The sequence below is a fragment of the Biomphalaria glabrata genome, chromosome 2, assembly GCF_947242115.1.
Source record: "Biomphalaria glabrata chromosome 2, xgBioGlab47.1, whole genome shotgun sequence".
Classification (NCBI taxonomy): domain Eukaryota; kingdom Metazoa; phylum Mollusca; class Gastropoda; family Planorbidae; genus Biomphalaria; species Biomphalaria glabrata.
The window spans coordinates 25,391,142-25,414,407 of NC_074712.1; the positions used below are offsets into that span (position 1 = coordinate 25,391,142).

General features: G+C 38.0%; 2 protein-coding genes across 4 annotated transcripts in view; both read left to right on the forward strand.

The window, feature by feature from the left end:
- The window catches only part of LOC106072285 (RYamide receptor-like), a 116,539-nt gene extending 103,860 nt beyond the window's left edge, over positions 1–12,679 (forward strand). For 2 of the 3 annotated variants that reach the window (XM_056022093.1, XM_056022092.1), the window contains one exon: positions 1,273–12,679. In XM_056022093.1, coding sequence (XP_055878068.1) covers positions 1,273–1,740 — 468 coding nt within the window. In that variant the 3' untranslated portion in view covers positions 1,741–12,679. The remainder of the gene's footprint in view (positions 1–1,272) is intronic. The other variant, XM_056022094.1, reaches the window with a different exon arrangement.
- Positions 12,680–15,176: 2,497 nt separating this feature from the next.
- LOC129924660 (craniofacial development protein 2-like) lies at positions 15,177–18,736 on the forward strand. The gene is made up of 3 exons (XM_056021131.1): positions 15,177–15,253; positions 16,753–16,835; positions 17,952–18,736. Exons 1-3 carry the CDS (start codon positions 15,177–15,179, stop codon positions 18,734–18,736), a joined length of 945 nt encoding a protein of 314 aa, XP_055877106.1.
- The last annotated feature ends 4,530 nt before the right edge of the window (positions 18,737–23,266 follow it).

The following is a 23,266-nucleotide window of genomic DNA, read 5'->3' on the forward strand; positions in this document are numbered from 1 at the left end:
AAACTAGTCTACCAAAGTGTAAATAAACTATAGTCTACCAAAGTGTAAATAAACTATAGTCTACTAAGTGTAAATAAACTAGTCTACCAAATTGTAAATAAACTATAGTCTACTAAGTGTAAATAAACTATAGCATACTAAGTGTAAATAAACTATAGTCTACTAAGTGTAAATGAACTAGTCTACTAAGTGTAAATGAACTACAGTCTACCAAGTGTAAATACACTATAGTCTACTAAGTGTAAATAAACTATCGTCTACCAAAGTGTAAATAAACTATAGTCTACTAAGTGTAAATAAACTATAGTCTACTAAGTGTAAATAAACTATAGTCTACTAATTGTAAATAAACTATAGTCTACTAAGTGTAAATAAACTATAGTCTACCAAGTGTAAATAAACTATAGTCTACTAAACGTAAATGAACTAGTCTACTAAGTGTAAATGAACTAGTCTACTAAGTGTAAATGAACTAGTCTACCAAGTGTAAATAAACTATAGTCTACTAAGTGTAAATAAACTATAGTCTACTAAGTGTAAATGAACTAGTCTACTAAGTGTGAATGAACTAGTCTATTAAGTGTAAATGAGCTAGTCTACTAAGTGTAAATGAGCTAGTCTACCAAGTGTAAATGAACTATAGTCTACTAAGTGTAAATAAACTATAGTCTACTAAGTGTAAATATACTATAGTCTACTAAGTGTAAATGAACTAGTCTACTAAGTGTAAATGAACTAGTCTACTTAGTGTAAATAAACTATAGTCTACTAAGTGTAAATAAACTATAGTCTACTAAGTGTAAATGAACTAGTCTACTAAGTGTGAATGAACTAGTCTATTAAGTGTAAATGAGCTAGTCTACTAAGTGTAAATGAACTATAGTCTACCAAGTGTAAATAAACTATAGTCTACTAAGTGTAAATAAACTATAGTCTACTAAGTGTAAATATACTATAGTTTACTAAGTGTAAATGAGCTAGTCTACCAAGTGTAAATGAACTATAGTCTACCAAGTGTAAATAAACTATAGTCTACTAAGTGTAAATAAACTATAGTCTACTAAGTGTAAATATATTATAGTCTACTAAGTGTAAATGAGCTAGTCTACTAACTGTAAATGAACTAGTCTACCAAGTGTAAATGAACTATAGTTTACCAAGTGTAAATGAACTATATTTTACCAAGTGTAAATGAACTATAGTCTACCAAGTGTAAATAAACTATTGTCTACCAAGTGTAAATAAACTATAGTCTACCTTTTCTCTCCACAGTTGGTGAAAATGATTATTATTGTTGTATCTATCTACGCTGTCTGCTGGCTACCTTTGCATGTGATTACTTTAGTTGGAGATAGCAATCCAACCATCTATAACAACCCTCACATGGAGCTGGTTTGGCTTTGTGCTCACTGGTTGGCCATGTCTCACTCCTGTTACAACCCTATTGTGTATTTCTCCTTGAACGCAACATTTCGAAAGAGTCTCAAACATTTGACCACCATGTGCCGGCATAAACAAAAGCGGCTACAACAACGGTTCTCATTGAGGACTAACAAGAGTGACGTATGGGACAGAGACACAGACATGTATGGTAGCGTTGAGTCTCTTCAAACTAAATCCACAGTTGGAGTAGTACATGCGTTACATCGAAATGTAAGTCGGGCTGATTCTTGTGATGAATGGAAATCGCTGAAGAAAGGAACTAAACTAAAAGGTTTAACAAATGACATGTATCTATAAATTTACTTCTAGTGGTTGTGTTTTTTTTAAGGATGTTTTTATTTGTGGTGTTGATGCAGTGCGCATATTATATTTGCAAAGGATGTCAAAGATGTGATCTCATTGTGTTAGAATGTGACTGGTCTGATGAATGTGAAGGCACTCTTAAAAGTCTCTACCATCTCTTTTTACAATGTTATTGTTAGGGTTATGTAATAAGAAATAAAGGAACACTGAAGATTAACCTAAAACAAGGCTTTATTAAACTAGAACGACACATGAACTGACGAAAGAGACTTGGACAGTAGCACACTAGATCAATGTTGTGAACACATTCTCACGACGTTACACAAACATAAACAAATAGTAACTATTTCACCACATTCACCCCGCCTAGAATTAAAATAGCAAGTATAATAATATAGTAGGCCAATAGCATAAATGAAGAGAGAATGCCAGTGCCTGTAATACAATAGATTATCAATAGATCAATAAATAGTGTCGAAATATTAATTTCTCTAGTAAACAATAGTGAATGGTGATGCAAAGAAACCTAAAAACCAGTATCTGTTGTATGACTTATAAACAATTAATAGTTTCTGTTTTAAGTATTAACAAATAGTGTAGTAAGTAAACATGTACGTAAGTAAGTGAAAAGTAAACTCTAGTATCAGTAGCAAGAGATAAACAATGCCAGTTTATGTAGAACATAAGTAGTGCAATAGAGGAACAACTCTAGACTCTATAGTTCGGTCTGGTTCTTCTCTCTCTTAAGTTGTAACGGGGTTGACTATCCTGTTCTACAGTTTGGAAGTCACTAGCGAGTTCCTGAGCGTCAATTGGGGTATTTTCAAGAGGAAGCGCTCGGAGGTCCTCAGAGCCTACCAGGGGTTCTTTCCTTTCTTGTATCACCGTAGGGGTGTTTACTGGTACTTCCGTGTTTTGAGTTTCTGGAGGATATTCATTATCCTCACCCTGAGGGAAGAACGAAGGTTCACTTGTTGTTGTGGATGGGGAGGGGGTGGGAGCCAAGCGTCTTAGAGAGACCGTCTCCTCTTTACCGCTGGGCAACCGTACGACGGCATATTGGGGGTTACACATCAGCAGGTCGACTTCCTCCGTGAGAGGATCATACTTTGAAGATCGGTTCTCTCTTCTCAGCAACACTCGACCTGGGCTAGATAGCCAAGTGGGGATAGATATCCCGAAGGAGGATTTCCGGTTGAACCGGAAAACTCTCTCGTGTGGAGTTTCGTTTGTTGCCGTAGATAGTAATGATCTAATCGAGTATAGGGCCTGGTTTAAGACAAGCTCCCATCTCGAGTTCGGGAGATTCAGGTCTTTCAGTGCTAAAGTAACAGCGTTCCATAGAGTTTTGTTTAGTCGTTCAATTTGTCCGTTGCATGAAGGATTAAAAGCGGTTGTTCTACTTGTAGCTATTCCCCTCTCGTGCAGAAAGGATTGCACCTCCCTCGACATAAAGGCCGTACCTCTGTCAGAATGGACGTACTCTGGCATCCCAACTAAGGAAAACAGCTGATTTAAACACTTTATGACAGTAGATGAGGACATATCGGGACATGGGTAGGCAAATGGGAAGCGTGAGTACTCATCCAACATTGTTAATAAGTATTTGTTGTGAGTAGCAGATGGGAGTGGCCCCTTAAAATCGATGCTTACTCTCTGAAATGGTTGGGTAGCCTTGATGAGGGTGCCTGAAAACTGTTTGAAGAATCTAGGCTTCAGTTCAGCGCAAGTTTTACATTGGTTTACCACTTTGCGGACGTCCTCGCAGGAAAAAGGTAAGTTCTTAGTCCGAACGAAATGGAGGAGTCTCGTGACCCCTGGGTGACAGAGGTTGTTGTGTAACAGTTTGAGGTCTTCTCCAGTCATTGCTGACGCAAAGTGGTTTCTTGAAAAGGTATCCGCCGCAGCGTTTTGTTTCCCGGGTCGATATACGACGTCATATTGGAAACAACTAAGCTCCAGTCGCCATCTTTGTATCTTTTCGTTTTTGATCTTGCCCATGTTCTGCTGGTCAAACATAAAAGACACTGAGCGTTGATCTGTAACCAATGTGAAGGGTCTACTGATAAGGTAATGTTGCCATTTTCTCAGGGCTTCTACGATAGCGTATGCTTCCTTTTCTACTGCTGAGTGTCTGCGTTCACTATTCGTGAGTGTTCTTGAAAAGAAGGCGACAGGACGGCCTTCTTGATTAAGAGTGGCGGCAATCGCGATGTCAGAGGCATCTGTTTCGACTGTTAGAGGTCGATTGTAATCTATCGTCGACACAGCAGCGTTTTCAAGTTCGTGTTTTAGCTGTTTAAAAGCTTCTTGAACTTGTTCAGGGGGAGGAAAGGCTTTGTTGTTTACCAATAAATGGATCTTGTTGGAGAAATTTGGGATCCATTGAGAATAATAGGACAGTAGTCCAATCACCCGCTTTGTAATTTCATGTCTTGTGGTGGAGGTAGGTTTCTCAATGCTTGAAATCTTTCGGGGTCTGGTCTTAATTGCCCTTGTGAGATTTCGTAGCCTAGGAGGCATACTTTATTAGTCGCAATAGCACTTTTATCATTGTTGAAGGTGATACCGTACTTTTTAGCGGCATTGAGAAATCTCTGTAGATTCTGGCTACTGGGGTCAAGTCCGCAGATGGTAACGTTATCCACGTAAGCGAACGTGTCCTGTAGCCCTGCCTCCTCAATTATTGTGTTGATCGTCCTTTGAAATGCAGCGACTCCGTTTGTCACTCCAAAAGGAATGCGGCAAAACTGATAAAGCTTTCCGCCAGCCTCGAACGCCGTGTACTGCTTTTCATCATCCCTGATAGGTATCTGGTGGTAAGCGCTTTTGAGGTCAAATGTACTGTACATTGATTATTTAGATATTTCCTGCACCAGTTCATCAACTTTTGGCACGGGGTACGCGTCGAGGTAAGTGAATCGATTGATGGTTTGGCTATAGTCGATAACCATTCTCTTTTTGTGCCTTTCATTAGTTGTTACAATTATCTGGGCTCGCCACGGGGACGTGGAAGGCTCAATAATTTTGTCAGATAGGAGTCTCTTGATTTCATTTTGAATGAATTTGGAGTCAGGCATAGAATATTTTCTAGATTTAGTGGCTATGGGGTGGCAGTTAGGAGCAAGATTAGCGAAGAGGCGAGGGGCTTCAACTCGTGCAGCTTTCAGCGTACAGACCTGGAGAGTGCTCCGTTTTCCCTCAAATGGGATCATCAGTTTTTCATGCTGGCTGATGAAATCTAGCCCTAAGATTACATCAGATACTAGTCCATCTAGTAGTGAGAGCTTAACACTTTCGTATTGTTCATCTTTGTACTTTATTTTTGCGAAAATATGGCCGTGAGTAGTGCGAGAAAGATGTGTAGAGGCCATGTAGATTCTGTTTCTGGACGTTTCTAATTTCCATCTGTACCTTTTAGCAATTGAAGAAGATATATAGCTTTCACTGCTCCCCGTATCTACGAGAGCCTTCAATGGTACTCCATTGACGAGTATTGAAATAGTAGATTTAGTAAGACCGGACGCTGGTGTCGATGCCCAGGAAGATCCAACGGTTGTAGTCCGAGACGTCTCATCATCTGCTTTCACTATGGCTGAGGTTATAGATTTGAGTGTCTGTCTGGTCGATCTACAGACTTTCTGGAAATGGCCCCTCTTACCACACAAGTTGCATGTAGCGTCGCGGACCGGACATCTAAAGCGTTGATGTGGGCTGTTTCCACAAAAGAAACATCTTTTACTAGTCGCCGCACTCACCTCGTGTTCTACTTTTGTCGTTGGAGAAAGGCTCTCCTCGTCGGCGCTAGCTCCACAGGGAGTTTCAGAGCAGATGTTATACGCCATGGCATGGTTATGGGCATATTCAAGTTGTCTTGCCTCTTCATAGGCGCACTGTAGAGTTAAAGTAGATTTCTCTAAGAGTCGCAGCCTTATGCTGTTTGAAGCCAGTCCAGTAATGAAGGCGTCTCTTACGAAGATATCTCTGTGTTCTTCAGCGGTGACAGCTTTGAAGTCACAGTCTTTGGCCATACTTTTAAGCTTAAGTAGGAAGGAGTCAACGGTTTGTCCGTTCTCTTGTCGACAAAGAGTTATCATGTGCCGTGCAAAAATTTCGCTTTTAGGCTTCACGTAGACATTTTGTAGAACTTTGATTGATTCTTCGAACGTGGTACACTCACTTATGTACTGAAATACGCTCGAAGAAACGTAGTTTTCCAGTAATTTCTTTTTGTCAATCTCACAGTGAGAGACTGAGGAGATGAAATTCTCAAATGTTCTGAGCCAGTGCAGCCACTTCTCGGCAGCCGATGGCGAGCTAGGCTCTATGTCTAGCTCTTTTGGCCTAAATAGCCGTTCCATTTGTATAATTACTTTTACTTACAGACTGAGAATAGTGTTGAACGAAAATCCAAAAAAGATACGTGAGGCACATAGATCCATAGAATTGAAAATTTCTAGTTTAATAAATTGTAATAAGAAATAAAGGAACCCTGAAGAGTAACCTAAAACAAGGCTTTATTAAACTAGAACGACACATGAACTGACGAAAGAGACTTGGACAGTAGCACACTAGATCAATGTTGTGAACACATTCTCACGACGTTACACAAACATAAACAAATAGTAACTATTTCACCACAGTTATTTTTAGAAACATTTTTCCTTTTCTAATTGAAGAAATCAGCAGAAATTTTTAAAAAAATCTCTAATCTATATTTTGACTAGCTATACACACCGGATACGCCCGTTGATTGGTTCCCTCGCTTTAGAGTCAATATTGTTAATTATGGCCGAAACATCCAATCTGTTTTCTTTAACTGGACACGCTTTAACGATCTCCTAACATACGTGAATTATTGTATCTTTTACTATAATATTTCAGAATTGGCTTACTCTTGTTGCTATTCCTCTATTAGGAATGTGAAAAAAATTAAAAGGGGATGTATAATACTGTATAAATATGAATAAAAAGACATTATACACAGTTAGCTAGTGTATTTTTTTAATTTATATATATATTGTGTATTGAAGATAGCCAATAAAAACTTTTTTCGTTTACTTTGAAACTTTTATAATGAGACAGTTTCAACAACTTATAGAGATATTTATAGTTATATTTAATAGATTTCAATTTTTATATTATATACTGTGAGAACTCCTGAATTCTGTTGGTCCGCGGGCCGCGTAAAACACTCCGGCGGGCCGCATGTAGCCCTCGGGCCGTAATTTGCCCACCCCTGATCTAGAGTCTTTTTCCGTTTTTTTTTCGAGAGAGAGAAAGAGAGAAAGAAAGAGAGAGCGTCCATTGAATTATTGTAACACTGTCAAAAAAACAAAAATTCTTAATTTCATTGAAAATCTAGATTCTAAATATTTTGTCATTTTACTACATTCAATAAACGATTACAGTTAATAAAACCAAATTGATATTTCTTTTTTATTTAGAGAACAAAATACCAAGAGAGAAATATAGAAAGGGGAACGGGGACACTGGCGGATCCAGAACTTTGGAGTGGGGGGGGCGATTTTTTTCCAAACCCTAACCCTAACGCCCAGTAAACCCTAACCCTATGCATAAACGTGCGAACAGCATATATATATATATATATATATATATATATATTCAATATATGAGAATAAAATAAGACTGTTTCTCAATGTTCGGTGAAAAAAAAAAAAAACAGTCATGTTGAGGCCTTTCTCTTGCAAACTTGGAGGTCTGGGAGAGCGCTTTAAGCTTACTCAGTGGGGTTCGGGGCGAAGCCCCGACACCCAAAAGCGTTTTCTTGCATTTTTCACGGCTGAAACGCATTCTCCTGACATCTACAGCTCATTTGTTATCAGTGGAGTTCGGGGCGAAGCCCCGACGCCTAAAGCGTTTTCTTGCATTTTTCACGGCTGCAACGCATTCTCCTGACATATACAGCTCATACTTATTAGTGGGGTTTCTTGCATTTTTCACGGCTGAAACGCATTCTCCTGACATCTACAGCTCATTTGTTATCAGTGGAGTTCGGGGCGAAGCCCCGACGCCTAAAGCGTTTTCTTGAATTTTTCACGTCTGAAACGCATTCTGCTGACATCTACAGCTTATTATTCATTCTATTATAAAGGACCTTTTTAATAATGTGGAAAAATATTCTAATATGAATTAATAGTCCTTTAATACATTGCAAATACAACCGATTTGTTCTTTGAAAAGATAAGATACCCCACATATTTAGATTAAGGCTTTGAGGATCGCCGCCGAAAAAAGAAATATTCAATTAATAATATTCAATAAAATTCGAACATAAATTGTGAGTTATAGTCCTAAATTTATTTAACTAGAAAAATATGAGATAGAGTAAAGGTTGGAAAAAGTCGACTAGGAAAAGGTTATTTGGCTTTTGAACTAATCTCAACCGTGACTGTTATATTGAAAAATTTCGTTTGAATTATAACTTTTCCAAAGCAAAGTCTTTCTTAAAATAGTTATGATAAATTCATGTGAAATTACACAAACTCTCTCTGGAAAGGGGAATGGCGGTAAAATGAAAACGATTAATCCTCGCTCCTTTTTATAATTTCTGCTAATGATTGCATTTTGCATTTAAGAATAGGGGTTGGGCGACTCGATATAAGAATTTACTTTATAGCATATATAAATTATATTAGTAATTAATTATTTTAATTTTGTAATTTCTTACTATAATACAAAAAGAAAAAGTATTGGTTTGTCCGAAGGTGATTGCATGTATCGCACTTCCATCTGTTTATATTATATAGATATTCGACTAATTTTGTTCAAATACTATGATTTCTCCATAAAAGTAGGACCGCCCCCCCCCCCACTCAAAGGGTTTAGATGGGAAGGGCAGTGGAGGTATTCGCTCCTCCCCTTCCAATCGGCCAACAGGTGAACGACATAATATAAAGACCGGTTAAAATACCAATAACAAGTTTTAATCATATAGATATATATTTAATTGATTCTGTTAGCAATATGTGATTTCTACGAATAAATAGGACCGCCCCCCCCACTCGAAAGTTTATGGTGGGGTGGGGGGCGGATTGATGCCATCGCCCCCTCCCGACCCTACCAAATCGGCCAAAATACTAGAAAAGGGGGGGGGGCGAAATAATCTAAAAATAGGTTGAAATATAAATAATTAGTATATATTATTAATATAAGTAATAAATTCGTATACAAATTGTGTGTATTCTATACCAAAAATTCGTCCGCCCCTCCCCCCCTGGATCCGCCAGTGAACGGGGATGTGTACAGGGCCGGTCTTAGGGCACTGCAACCTATGCGGCCGCCGTGGGCCCCGCACTTTCATAGGCCCCGTGCTAACTCTAGTTGTAAATTATTAAATTAAACCATTTTAACTTATAACAGGGTTTCCGCGTCCTCCTAATTTTCCAGGAGCTCCTGGAAATCTCCTAAAATTCCAAAGTATACGAAAAAAAAAGTCATGAAAATCTCCTGAAATTATTAAAATATCCTGAAAACTCATAAAAACGTTATAAAAAAAGACAAATGGTCATTTTGGGGTGTCACTCAGTATGGACAACTCCAATCCTACTCGCAATTAAAAATATGGCATTGTCAGCGTTCCTTTAATAAATATAATAAGGCGAATTTTAACCAAAACGAGAAGTTCCAATAATTAATTTCATGTAATAGTCACTGACATATAAATATAGATCTAAATCTATTTCGATCTCGATATTTTGCTAGTTGAGACTCGATGATAAGTCTAAAAGACAATTCTGAATGTTTATCGGCTTTTTGTTGGAAAATTACCTTCTATCGTTCGTCAAAATAATTTTATCGTGATTTTGTACATAGTAAAATAAAATGCATAGACGTATTTATTTTCTAACAAAAAAAACAACTTGATTTTCACTTATTATCCTTATCCCTACCAAAACTAGGCCCCGCGCAAATTCGTTTCGCATAGGGCCCCTCAATCCGTGAATTTGTACGAATGACATTTTGTATTTGGTGGTGGATGTTAGTAAAAGTGCTACTAAAATCAACGTGCCCATTAGAGCTTGTATGTGTCGGGCGCGCAGTATGAAGCGGGTTTTTCCAAATCAAGTCCATGTGGGAGAAATTACTGTGTGCTAAAAATGTATGTTAGGTTGATCGTTAAACTGTGGCCCGTTAATTAGAATAAAAAAAAAGAAAAGGATGTTTAAAAAACAATAAAAAACAATATAAAGCCTAGGAACAAATCGACGAGCGTAGCCCGGTGCGTACTGCTGGTATAATCATAGACATCAATAAATATAGACTGGAAAAAGGAAATAACTTCATGTAACTTGAAAACATGTATATCTATTGTATTCGGATTTCCGAATTCTTAAAAATTGAAAAATTGCACGATTAAACAAAACTCCTAGACATAAATAAAGTACACAGAAATGCAAGTCACAAATTTTCGTTTCATAAAACTCTATTATCGGCCAGTCTATATTTATTTATGTCTATGGGTATAATATACATTAATACAATCTAGACATTAAAAAATATAATTTAAAAGTAGATCCCAATTTATAAATAGATTGAATTGAACATTTGATTCGGCAAAAATGTGTTAACTAAAATAGATTAAAATCCTAACTCTATAGAAAATGATTAAATAGTTCGGTCTGTATTCGAAACATTTATAAAGAGAACACACCTTGAGCCTGGGGATGAAGAAGCTCAGATAATTGTTTGCAGATGTGGAAAGGAAAAAAAGATTGCATTATTTTTTTTAGGTCTCACTATCTTGGATGAAGAAAGTAAGACAATTAGTTTCGTTTATAGTTTGGCGCAATCAAATTATATTTAGAACTATTTTGAGGTTAGAATGTACTTGAATGATTTTTTTAAGGGGATGTGTGTGTCTCGTTCAATTTTTAAAAAAGTGATGTTCATGTATTTTGTGACAAAGATTTACTGTTGCAGTGTTGAATGGCTGTATAGGAAATACAATAAACCAAATAAAAATGATTAGAACTTAGGCCACGAGACCTTCATCAGCTTCCATGTTTATTATGTCTATTGCCTGTAACTTGCCAGAGGTTGTCAAAGTTGTTCATTCTTACATACAGGAGATTGTCACTTACAACTTACACGAGTTAACTATTGGCCTATTTTCTGTTAATTGTTTTTCTTTTTACAACTCACTCTGTCTGTCTGTCTGGCCAAAAGTTTGTAAAGGTTATTTCTTCGACACCCAATCTCGAATCAAGCTGAAATTCAGCACAATTATTTCTTTTACCTGACAACACAAGAATCAATAAAACAATTAATCAATTAGTTAATTAACTATTGGTAAAGAATTACCTTGTTTGATATCGCAAACAAGGGAAAGAAATAGTACTTGACTGAAGTGGGGGTATAAGCTGAATATAAGCTTTGTCGTCTGAGGCTTAGTGAACACAAACATGAAATAGAAACAATAGATAACTGTACTATCTTCACTAGTAAGGTGGTTACCGCGTTGGCTTGAGAAGCCTGAGAGGCTTTAACCCGCAAGTTCGAATTCACGTATTCCTTTTTTTTTAAATACATTTCAAAAGCGATCACACAGATACCCCGTTCTTTATCCCCTTTCCAACTGGACCAGACAAGTGATATGATAATAGCGTATTGAAAACGCTAAAAGCATGAGATTGCGCTAAACAAAAAAAATTTAAAGATATTTCTAATCACAGATTTTTTTTTATTGTTAGTCTCGATCTAATACAAATTTAATGACATGACTGATCCAAAATATAAGCTTTGTTTTAAAAAGTATTTTTTTATATATTTTGCTTGTTTTGTTGTAGCTGATGAAGGCCTCATTGCCCAAACCTCTTCTGTTTTTATTTAGTCTGGCAGAGTGAACTCTATGTAAGTTTATTGTATGATGTATTCCATGTACTCGTGTGTCTCGTTCATCTTAAAGGATTTCTCTGAAGTAAAGAAATACGAAGGACTTCTGTTATAACCCTGGTGCTTATTTATTAGCTTGTTTAAAGCGTTGTTTTATAAAATGATTTGACCAACTTACCATTTTGGGTTGCGACACTCTATATCTTCAGCTCACTGTGATGTTATTTCTATAGAGTAATACTATTTATGTCATTACATGAGAGTCACATACATCATGCCTTCTTATACATAAAGGTTTCTACATTCTACTGACAAGAGATTGCTACGGGTTACTCTCAATAGGTTTGAACACTGCTTTGGTCTACGTTTTTTTCACACGATTAATAGCTGTTACTTACTTACAACGGTTGTCACTTACCACTTACAAGGTTGTTAATTTATTACTTACAGGGGTTGTCACTTTCCAAGTTATTAATTTGTTACTTACAAGGGGTTGTCACTAACCAAGTTATTAATTTGTTACTTACAAGGGGGTGTCACTTACCACTTACAAGGTTGTTACTATTACTAACAAGGAGTTAACTTACGAATTTGTACTTACAATAACTCTGGTAAGAAAACAAATGTAAGCAAAATGTCTTCATCAACTCCATTCTTATTTTTTTTATTAACTGGAGACGTTAACTTTACAAAATTGTTTTACTTCTAGAAAGAAAAAAAAAAGTGTTGGGAGGAACATTGTTTACAGATTGCGTTTATTTGAGTTCCACAGACAGTAGAGATTAGTATTTGGATATGTTTTAATCTAAAGCGAACTTTCACTTATCTGTTGTTTACCTTGAATTGTTTACTTTTCTCATTTGATGCTCAGAAAAAAAAAAGATCTGACTCTAAATAGTAATGAATAAAGAACTACATTTACACGTAGACTGTATGTGGATGTTTTTGATAGCGTTGTAGGAATGAAAACGGTTCATATTCCTCATTCTTCAAAGACTGCACTTGAAGAGTATGTTGGCTTTACAATAAGATTTACCAAACAATATATAGTTATAGTCTAAGTATTCTGTAGTATGCCACATGTACACAAACATATATATATATATATATATATATATATATATATATATATATATATATATATATATGTATAATCAAAGTATTCTGTATTTTCTAGAACTACACAAAGCTTATATACTCCTAAAAAAAAATTGAACGTAAAAAAAATGACGCTGTCACTTTCTCGGGCATTGTCAGTTTCACTGTGCCTGGAAACATCTGGTCTGTCTTAACCCTTCACTTTAGAGTATTAAGATATCTTCTTGGTGTATTAAGAGTTTGAAGCCCATTACAGATAATAAAATCACGCAGATTTAAACATTTCAATGATACGCTGTTATATATATATATATATATATATATATATATATATATATATATATATATATATATATATATATATATATATATATATATATAAATGTTTGTGTACATATGACATGCAAATGTATGCAGGTTTTTTAGACCTATGTTTCTTAGTCCTATATTCTTTTTATATTAAAAGTATATAACAATGAACAGTAAGCAATGTAAATATGTATTCAAAATTGTTCAATCATGACATTATGTATTTGAAGAGTTCAAAGGTCAACTATTTGACTCTCACGTGTTCACTACTTCTTAACTCTTGACAACATTGCTTCAATGTCCAAGCACTAGAAGATCGGCACTTTAATACCCCAAGTGTCAGATACCTAGAGACTATCCAAATTTAATGTGAATTAGACTGAACTTCTTAAGCCATAGGTCTCCTATCAGTGGCATAGCTAGGGATTTTGGGGGCCGGGGCGCTTGACCTCTTCAGGGGCCCCTGCATTTTCATTTTCGACATCATGACATGAGATGTAAATATTTAATGTAAAATAAATTTCGGACACTCATTTGGGGCTCTCATCAAGTGAGGGCTCGGGGGGGAGGATTTTCAAATTTGGACCCCCTCCACCACCCTAGCTACGCCACTGTCTTTTATTTTAATTAATGAGCTTTTAGAAAATACAAAATTAGTTTTAATTCGTTTTATAAAATATTAATATAATATTTCCCAATCCGTAAACAATTTTTAGAAATTACGATTGTTTGTTAAAAAAAGATATTTTAAATATTTTGCTGGTTTAAATTAAAATCTATTGTTAATGCTATTTTTTTTTGAATTGCTGTACCATGTCTTTCTAAAACACATATAGATTACAATGCCAAACTATTTTACTGTTAGTTTGACAGAAATGGAGGCCGCATGCTAAGCTATTGTACTGTTTATAGCAATGCGCACCTCTAAAATAGACTTTTAATGTAGGATTATGCTATAATTGTCTTGTATGAAAAACATATTTCTGTAGGTATTCAATGCTTGATAAGTTGAAAAGCTTTTTTATTAAACATTTTATACTGTTATTACAAATTATTTATTCTGTTACTTTTTGCAAAACTCTATTTCTTAAAAAAATTTCTTTTATCGGAAAGAGTAAATCTCGTACACCTTTTGTTATTGTGTTACTATTGCTAAAAATAAGCATTGAACGAAACCACCAACTTCTAATATTCTAAAAGAATTAGGGATTAAAAAAGCGTCTACTTCAGTAGAAGCCTCAGCCTCACATAATGTTCAAAACACATTTCTGTGTTGTATGATAAGTGCTTGACTGTAACTCACTCGGGAAAAACAGGATCAAAAAGGAGGTTGGTGTTTTCACACAAAGCCCTTGTTATATATTTAGATAAGAAAATAACAATAAATGAAAATAATATGTATATTTAGATAAGAAAATAACAACAAATGAAAGTAGGCCTAATATGTATATTTAGATAAGAAAATAACAACAAATGAAAATAATATGTATATTTAGATAAGAAAATAAATCCTCGCTCGGCTGCTGTCGATAGTAAAGAGATGGGTTGTGATCAATTAGCACAAGTGTTCCAGAGCCAGTTGTTGCTCTCTCAGAGTTGGTTCCTTATGGCGTAGATGCTGTAGACTTGTCCAGCCAGTTAACGTAAGTCCAAGTGTAAGGTGCAGTCAGCGCTGGTGACAGTCTCCAACTTGTGACTTTGCTTGATGAGACGAAGAAGATTAGTCCTGTTAGTAGATCGTCCTACACTGCCTTATGGAGCAGGGGAAGCAACGGTAGCGGGGATTTTATCACCTGGGAACAGGACGATGTTGTGGCAAGGGTTTGATGCACTTGAAGGATGTTGAGGCGGCAAGGGTTTGATGCACTTAAAGGATGTTATGGCAATGGTCTGATGCACTTTAAGGATGTTGTGGCAAGGGTCTGATGCACTTAAAGGATGTTGTGGCGGCAAGGGTTTGATGCACTTGAAGGATGTTGTGGCAAGGGTCTGATGCACTTGAAGGATGTTATGGCAAGGGTCTGATGCACTTGAAGGATGTTATGGCAAGGGTCTGATGCACTTGAAGGATGCTATGGCGGCAAGGGTTTGATGCACTTGAAGGATGTTGTGGCAAGGGTTTGATGCACTTGAAGGATGTCGTGGCAAGGGTTTGATGCACTTGAAGGATGTTGTGGCAAGGGTTTGTTGCACTTGAAGGATGCTGTGGCGGCAAGGGTCTGATGAAACTGAAGGATGCTGTAGGGTACATCTGGAACTTTAGGGCTTAGGCGATGCATGCAAATTTTGGGGTGCCTTCCTCCAGTTACTGAGTTGAGAAGGTGTTCTTCCAGGATCTAACGATCGGACTAGGATTCGATGTTACCCTTGCGCCTAGCAGTTAATCAAACTTAATAGCACAGAGAAATGCATAAAATACAAGCAATTAGATTTAATGATAGTAAATTGATTTGACAATAAATAAAGGGAAGTAATAATGTTTGTGAATAGCTGACTATGTCAGAAATAGATGGATGAGCCTCTCAGTTCCCTTTGAATAATAACAACCATAGAAGCTGAACCGAAATGAAGCAGAACTATGATAGAAACACTGGTAGCTTCATACATTGCATTCGTTACATTTTAATATCATAAAATCCAATTCTAGATTTCTGTATATTCTTACAGTCAATTTTTTGTTTTATTTTTTGTCCCGTTCCTCAAAAAGTTTGCCTATCACTGATTTAGGCCTTTGTAAAAAGCTTTTTACCCTTGAGGCCTGAAACTGATGGTGTTAATAAAAGTGTGTGGTGTCTACTATGGTAATACCGTACATTGATTGCCTTATAATTGAAGAATGCAAGGACAAAAGATAAAAGTAACTAAGGTACATATCTAGAATTCCACTTCACCTTTACCTATCCCTACGACTGTTTGACCGTTGGGGCACCACACACGATTTGTTGATTGTTTTTCTCCATTCCTGTCTTTTGCCTTTGAAAGAATCTCTTTCAATGGTTCCATTCTTTTATGTTGTCTTCCCATCGCTTTTTTCTGTCTGCCTCTTTTTCTTTTTCCTGGTACTGTCTCTTGAAGGAAAGTCTTTGCGAGCCCTGAGGACCTTTGATATGGCCATAGATTTAAAAGTTGCCTTTTTATAGTAGTTAGTAGGTCATCGTGGGGCCCAACTTCTGTATTAATCCTGCTTCTTATATCTACATTTGTGATGCGGATATTGTGATACCTAAGATTTTTCTGTATGTCTCAATTCTATTGCTAATATTCTCCATCTAGTTCTGCAGTTAGCTTCCAGGTATAAAGCAGGTTGTTCCAATTCAAGTCAAAAGTCTATGTCAGAGAACATAACGATGCGAAGGGTGAAAAAAATAAATAAAAAGGAGACGGAGAGAGAGAGAGAGAGAGAGAGAGAGAGAGAGATAAAGAGAAAAGGAAAGAGAAATAGAGTGAGCCGTACCAATACTTGTTACAGCTACAACAATTTGTAGGTTAACAAGTATGTTAGGGGGTTGTTAAACTGAAGCCCGCTTGATGAAAAAATTAAAGAAAGTATTAAATGTCCCGACCAAAATATACAATCTATAATAAATATATAATAAATAATATATAACAAATCAAGCAGTACACACCCTTTGATTTTTTCCCACGTTAAATATTGTTAACTTTGGATAGAACATCCACTTCTTTTATTAACTTCTAATAAACGGGCAACTTTTTAATGATTTCTTTAACATATTTTTGTAACAGTCTCGTTGGGACCTCATTGAGACGTGTTATGGCTTTTGAGTCACCTACCAAAATCGTGCTTAATGCAGGAGAAGGACCTCTCGGTGAGAGAGTGAAAACGCGATACCCAAAACAGTGTACTTTTAGTCCTGGCAATGAGAGGACCCCTATTTCTAGTGGACTATTTCTGTATTTAGTTGTATTCATATTGAAGTTACATAATATTTCTGTGGGATTGATAATGTTATACAACTGATGAAATGTATTCCATGTACCCAGTATCTGAAACTGGAGAAGCACACTAGTTCGTTATTTATTTAATTCTAATAAAACTTCTTTTCTGCTCCATTGGACTTCATAGATTGATTACTAGCTATTTTGTCATTAAAGTTTTTTATGGACTAAATGTAGCCCCATGCTTTAACCTACACGACATTTCGTTATCTGTTAGCTAATTGTGTTACAGGAACCCTCCTTTTCTTTTCACCCTGCGCATTTTTCCTGAAACGATCCCTTTATAACGCCCCCCCCCCCGACATACACACATATATATGTTTGGCCCGTGAATAAGCAGCTCTGTGTCAGTGGGGAACGACCATATGGCCTGAGCCGCCTGTGTGCAGGGTTGCAGCTACGGCTTCCAGTGTGCCCACACCTACCGCTTCACTGCTTGCCTGTCGCCACAGGACTTTGGTTTGGTTGTGTTGGTGGGGGGGGGATGACAAGTGACTTGCGCTGGAATTTGGATTAAAGTGAGGAGGATTCGCGCAACACGTCGACCTCACTCTCTCGCCCTAAAGCCCGTCCTTTTCCGGAAGCAAGATTTGGTCAAGACGTCCGGGGACAAGTTTGGGTGCAGTGGATGACCAGAGACTTTCTGTGTGTCTTGTCCTGCTCTTGAGTACTCCACAGCACTGTGCTGGTACTTGCCATTCTGTCCGATTAGTCTAGTTTTGTGACGTTACGCACAGGCCGCTAAGTCCAGACTTCACATGCTAGGTTTGACAGAACCCCATACACCCCGGCAGCCCCCTGAGTGGCTGAGCAGCCCTATTTAGGAGTGCACTTCTCACCTCCATAGCATGAGGACAGGGCTAGAAAAGGTGCCCCAAAAATTGCCTGCTCAAAACTACCCTAGCCAGCCTACCGCAGTTGGCGGGAACCTTATTCAAGCGGTCGATATTCAAAGAAAAAGACGAGGATAGTTCCTCTTACCATAGGCGCATGGAATGTGCGCACACTACTTGACAACGACACATCTGATAGACCACAAAGACGAACTGCACTAGTAGCCAGGGAGCTCCACAGATACAACATAGACATAGCAGCACTAAGTGAAACTCGGCTTGCAGATGAAGGTGAACTCTGCGAAAGAGGAGCTGGATATACTTTCTTCTGGAGCGGTAGAAGCACTGAAGTACGACGTGAATCTGGAGTCGGCTTTGCCATAAAAACATCAATAGTATCCAAACTATTCGGGCCTCCCAAAGGAATTAGGGATAGGCTCATGACCCTAAAGCTGCCTTTACAAAACGGAAAGAAACATATTTCCATTGTTAGCTGCTACGCACTCACCATGACCAACCCAGATGATGTCATAGCAAAGTTCTACGAAGAACTAAACTCCACCTTACTTGATATTCCAAAAACAGAAAAGCTACTCATTCTCGGTGACTTCAACGCAAGAGTCGGCTCTGACCATCACATCTGGAAAGGAGTCTTAGGCAAATGTGGGATAGGTCAATACAACAGCAACGGTTTATTACTACTCCAGACCTGTGCTGAACACAAGCTGCTCATATCGAACACAATATTCAGTCTTCCAATGAGAAAGCGAACTTCCTGGATGCATCCCCGCTCAAGACACTGGCACCTCATAGATTACGTCATCACCAGACAATCTGACCGTCAGGACATTCGTGTCACCAAATCTTGCTGTGGTGCAGAGTGTGGAACAGACCACCGCCTCATCATTACAAAACTAAACATTCGTATCCAACCATAGAGACGTCCGCAAAAATCAAAACCCCTAAAAAGGCTAAACACGGCCAGTTTAGCAGATGACAAAACTGAAAAGTCGCTTGCAGATGCAATAGAGAACTGCCTCAAGTCCACCGTTCTAACTGAATCAAATGTAGATAAAAGCTGGGAATGCTTCAAAGAAGCTATCTATAGCACATCATTAAACATACTCGGTCCTATGGAGAGAAAGCATCAGGACTGGTTTGATGAAAACAGTACTGAGATCAGAAAACTATTAGACGAAAAGCACAAGCTCCACAAATTGTGTCTGAACAACCCAAACTCCCAGTCCACTAAAGATGCATTCACTAACATTCGCAAAAATGTGCAAAAACAGCTACGCCAAACGCAAGATACCTGGCTTAGCAAGAAAGTGGAAACAATACAGAAATTTGCTGACAAGCACGATATGAAGAACTTCTACCATGCCATAAACGAAATCTATGGACCCACAAAGTCAGGCTCATCCCCTCTATTAAATGCTGATGGGACAATCCTATTGACAGATAAGGAAGAAATCCTAAAACGCTGGGCAGAGCACTTCGAAAAGGTTCTCAATACACCTTCCATCATAAATGAAGCGGCCATAGACAGGCTACAGCAAGTAACAATAAATGAAAAAATGGATGACCCCCCTACGCTAAAGGAAACCGATCTTGCCATTCAACAGCTCGCAAGCGGAAAAGCCCCAGGAGCTGAGTCCATTCCCGCAGAGGTCCACAAAAAAGGTGGATTAGCCCTGATTGAAAGACTTCATAAGCTCTTCTTAATTATGTGGGGAAAAGAGTCAATACCACAAGACTTTTAAGATGCCACAATTGTTCATTTATACAAGCGAAAAGGAAACCGCCAGATCTGCGACAACCACAGAGGAATATCTCTTCTCTCTATTGCTGGGAAAATCCTTGCACGCATCCTACTAAATCGGCTCATGCAACACATAGAATATGGTCTACTACCAGAAAGCCAGTGCGGCTTCAGAAAAGAGCGTGGAACCATTGACATGATCTTTGCAGCAAGGCAGCTCCAGGAAAAATGCCAAGAACAAAATGCTGACCTGTTCTCAATATATGTCGACTTAACAAAGGCATTCGACACTGTTAGCAGAGAAGGACTCTAGAAGATCATGTCAAAGTATGGCTGTCCACAAAAATTCATAACCATGGTGAGACTATTTCATGATGGCATGAAGGCTCGTGTCCAAGAAAGTGGAGAACCATCAGAGCCCTTCGAAGTATCAAACGGGGTAAAACAAGGCTGTGTCCTAGCACCTACACTGTTCAGTATTATGTTCTCCGCTATGCTGACAGATGCATTCACAAATAGAGAAAAAAACGGGATAAATATATCATACAGATTTGATGGTGGCCTATTCAACCCGAGGCGGCTTAAAGCAAAATAAAAAACAAATGCAGCAGTAATCAGAGACTTGCTATTTGCTGGCGGCTGTGCCCTAAATGCCTGCTCTGAAAACGATCAGCAGAGCATCGTCAGTGACTTCTCAAGAGCATGCTCAGACTTTGGCCTTACCATCAATACGAACAAGACTGAAGTCTTATATCTACCTGCTCCTGGGAAAGCCAACTCGGATCCAAGCATTACTATAAATGGACAGGATATAAACGCAGTGGACAAATTCACATATCTTGGCAGCACACTCTCCAGAAATGGAAAAATTGATAGTGAAATCGACCTGCGTATCGCCAAGGCCAGTGCATCCTATGGCAGACTGTCTACAAATGTCTGGAACAGACGTGGTATCACCACAAACACCAAGCTAGGGGTCTATAGAGCCGTCATCCTCCCTACATTGCTCTATGCCTCAGAAACATGGACAGTGTACAGTAAACATGCAAAGAAACTAAACCACTTCCACAAGACATGTCTGAGAAAAATACTAAATGTCAAATGGCAAGACAAAATACCAGATACAGAAGTCCTTCGAAGAGCGTGTCTGCAAAGCATCCACACAATCCTGATGCAGTCCCAGCTGCGATGGGCAGGTCACGTCTACAGAATGGAAGACCACCGCATCCCTAAACGACTCTTATATGGCCAACTAAGTGAAGGAAAGCGCTCGCGAGGTGGGCAAAGAAAGCGCTTCAGGGACACCCTCAAAGCTTCTCTGAAGGCGTTCAGCATTGACCCTGGCACCTGGGAGACAGAGGCACATGACATAGCATCATGGCGTTGCGCTGTGAAAACTGGCGCACAGGTTGCTGAGGAGAAAAGAACAACGCTGGCAGAAGAAAAACGCCAGAAAAGAAAAGCAAGACAAACGACACTAGCTCCAGCTGGAATAACCTGCCCAGTGTGCGGCCGAACATTCCGGGCTCACATAGGTCTCACCAGCCACATGAGGAGGCATAAAACCCCAGTGCAAAGCCCTCAGCCCCCTGGATGACAAAGTGGTCATCATCGAACCACTATGGACGAACTATATATATATATGTTTGGCCCGTGAATAGTAATATCACCCTTTGACATACCGTACATCAATGGAAAATATACTGACGCACCTGTGTTTCAGTCAGCTGTGCTATTATGTTAGAGATTGAGGGTGTTTGAAACATGTCTCTACAGCAGTAACTGGTCATATGTGTTTTGGACGTATCATCCGCGTTTAGTCATATTTGAGTATGTGTGATTGTGCGTTGATACATATACATGGTATACTGTACATTGTTATAATAAGTCTGAATAATAGACATTATTAGACATTCATCACTCATTAATTTAATTATTTATTAAATGTTTATATGTTAACAGTGCGTTGAGAATTTATTTGAAGTTAAAAATTTTTAAATTTACTTTGTGTTGCTGTCATTTAGTCTGTCGAGGTGGGAACCTGGTTAATTAAAGTCTAGCTAAACCTGTGACACCTTCAATCTCTGTTCTTCGGTTTGTTATCGAAATATTTCATATACTCTTATGTTGCTTTTTTGGCCAGACCCCCCCCCTCCCATCCAGCGTTCACACTTTATTGGATCAACAAAGCACCAAGGCTAGACATGGTGTCAGCAGAAAGGCTAAAACACAAAGAACAGTGCATTGTTAACAGAATGACTGATCTCTTAAATCTTTGTTGGCGAACTTCTTAAGTCCCCGAGGACTGGCAAAAAAGGAGTCATTGTAAAGCTTCCTAAAAAGGGCAACTTGGTATATTGCAACAACTGGAGGGGCATGATGGCTCTGTAGACTTTAAAAAAGGGTTTGATTGTGTACTTCGAGAATCACTATGGAAAATAATTAGAGAATATGGCATCCCAGATTCGTACAGATCCTACGACACCTATACAGGCAATCTAGCTGCTGCATTAAAACAGAAGGAACAACAAGAGTTCACAAGCACGCTATTCAAGTTATATCACGCTTTATACGTTAAGATATAATTCGCTATTAGCGCTTTCTTTACCGGCAGTTTGATGCATCAAGTGAACAACCATCAACATCACCATTCCACTAAATTCACCAACATACCAATAGGGGGGGGGGTCAACAAAATATAAAAATTTGGATAAAATATGAATAATTAGTATATATTTTTAAGATAAGTCAACAATATGTGTGATGACAAATATTCGCCAGTCCTCACCAACCTAAGACCAGTGTGGACAAGTGCAAACAGATGGACAGATATATTGAAAAGTATTCTGAGCTCTGCTCATCAAATATCTGCCTCAGTCTTGGACGCTTTCAAAGAAGTATGCTTGAACTACTTGGAGAAGCTAGTCTAGAAATACTTAATAAAGTCATAGACAAGTTGGCTACTGCTCAAATACTTAATAAAGTCATAGACAAGTTGGCTACTGCTCAAATCCCTAGACATAAAGGTATTTTCCACAGATCTTTTCAAGCAATACAAAACTACCTTAAACTATGAATGAACTGTTCTGGTTGCAAGAGGATTAGTGCCACAGATTTACGAAATACGAATATGGTAACCATGTAGCCTACATCACAACATCACAAAGGTGACAGAAGGGACTGCAATAACTAACGGGAAATGGCCCTAGGGGTCAAGGTCTCTCGTGTTGTCGCAGCTACAGAAATGTGGAGATAGTGTCCTAGAGCCTCAATGTGATTTCTACTCTTAGAGATAAATTTTAACTTCAAATAAATTCTCAACGCACTGTTAACATATAAACATTTAATAAATAATTAAATTAATGAGTGATGAATGTCTAATAATGTCTATTATTCAGACTTATTATAACAATGTACAGTATACCATGTATATGTATCAACGCACAATCACACATACTCAAATATGACTAAACGCTGATGATACGTCCAAAACACATATGACCAGTTACTGCTGTAGAGACATGTCTCAAACACCCTCAATCTCTAACATAATAGCACAGCTGACTGAAACACAGGTGCGTCAGTATATTTTCCATTGTTATGTTCTCCTCAACAGCTACACGTAGAGAACAAAGAATACATCGCTATCAATGATTTGACCTTTGAGATGAGCTCTCAACTTTGTGTGTGTGTGCACAATTTTCAA

Excerpts from the sequence above, each read along its gene's own strand:
- LOC129924660 (XM_056021131.1), top strand. The coding sequence starts at position 15,177 with ATGTTGTGGCAAGGGTTTGTTGCACTTGAAGGATGCTGTGGCGGCAAG. Across the intron at positions 15,254-16,752 it reads AAACTGAAGGATGCTGTAGG|TCTCGTTGGGACCTCATTGA; the intron begins GTACATCTGGAA and ends TTTTTGTAACAG. Across the intron at positions 16,836-17,951 it reads TGCAGGAGAAGGACCTCTCG|GCGCATGGAATGTGCGCACA; the intron begins GTGAGAGAGTGA and ends CTCTTACCATAG.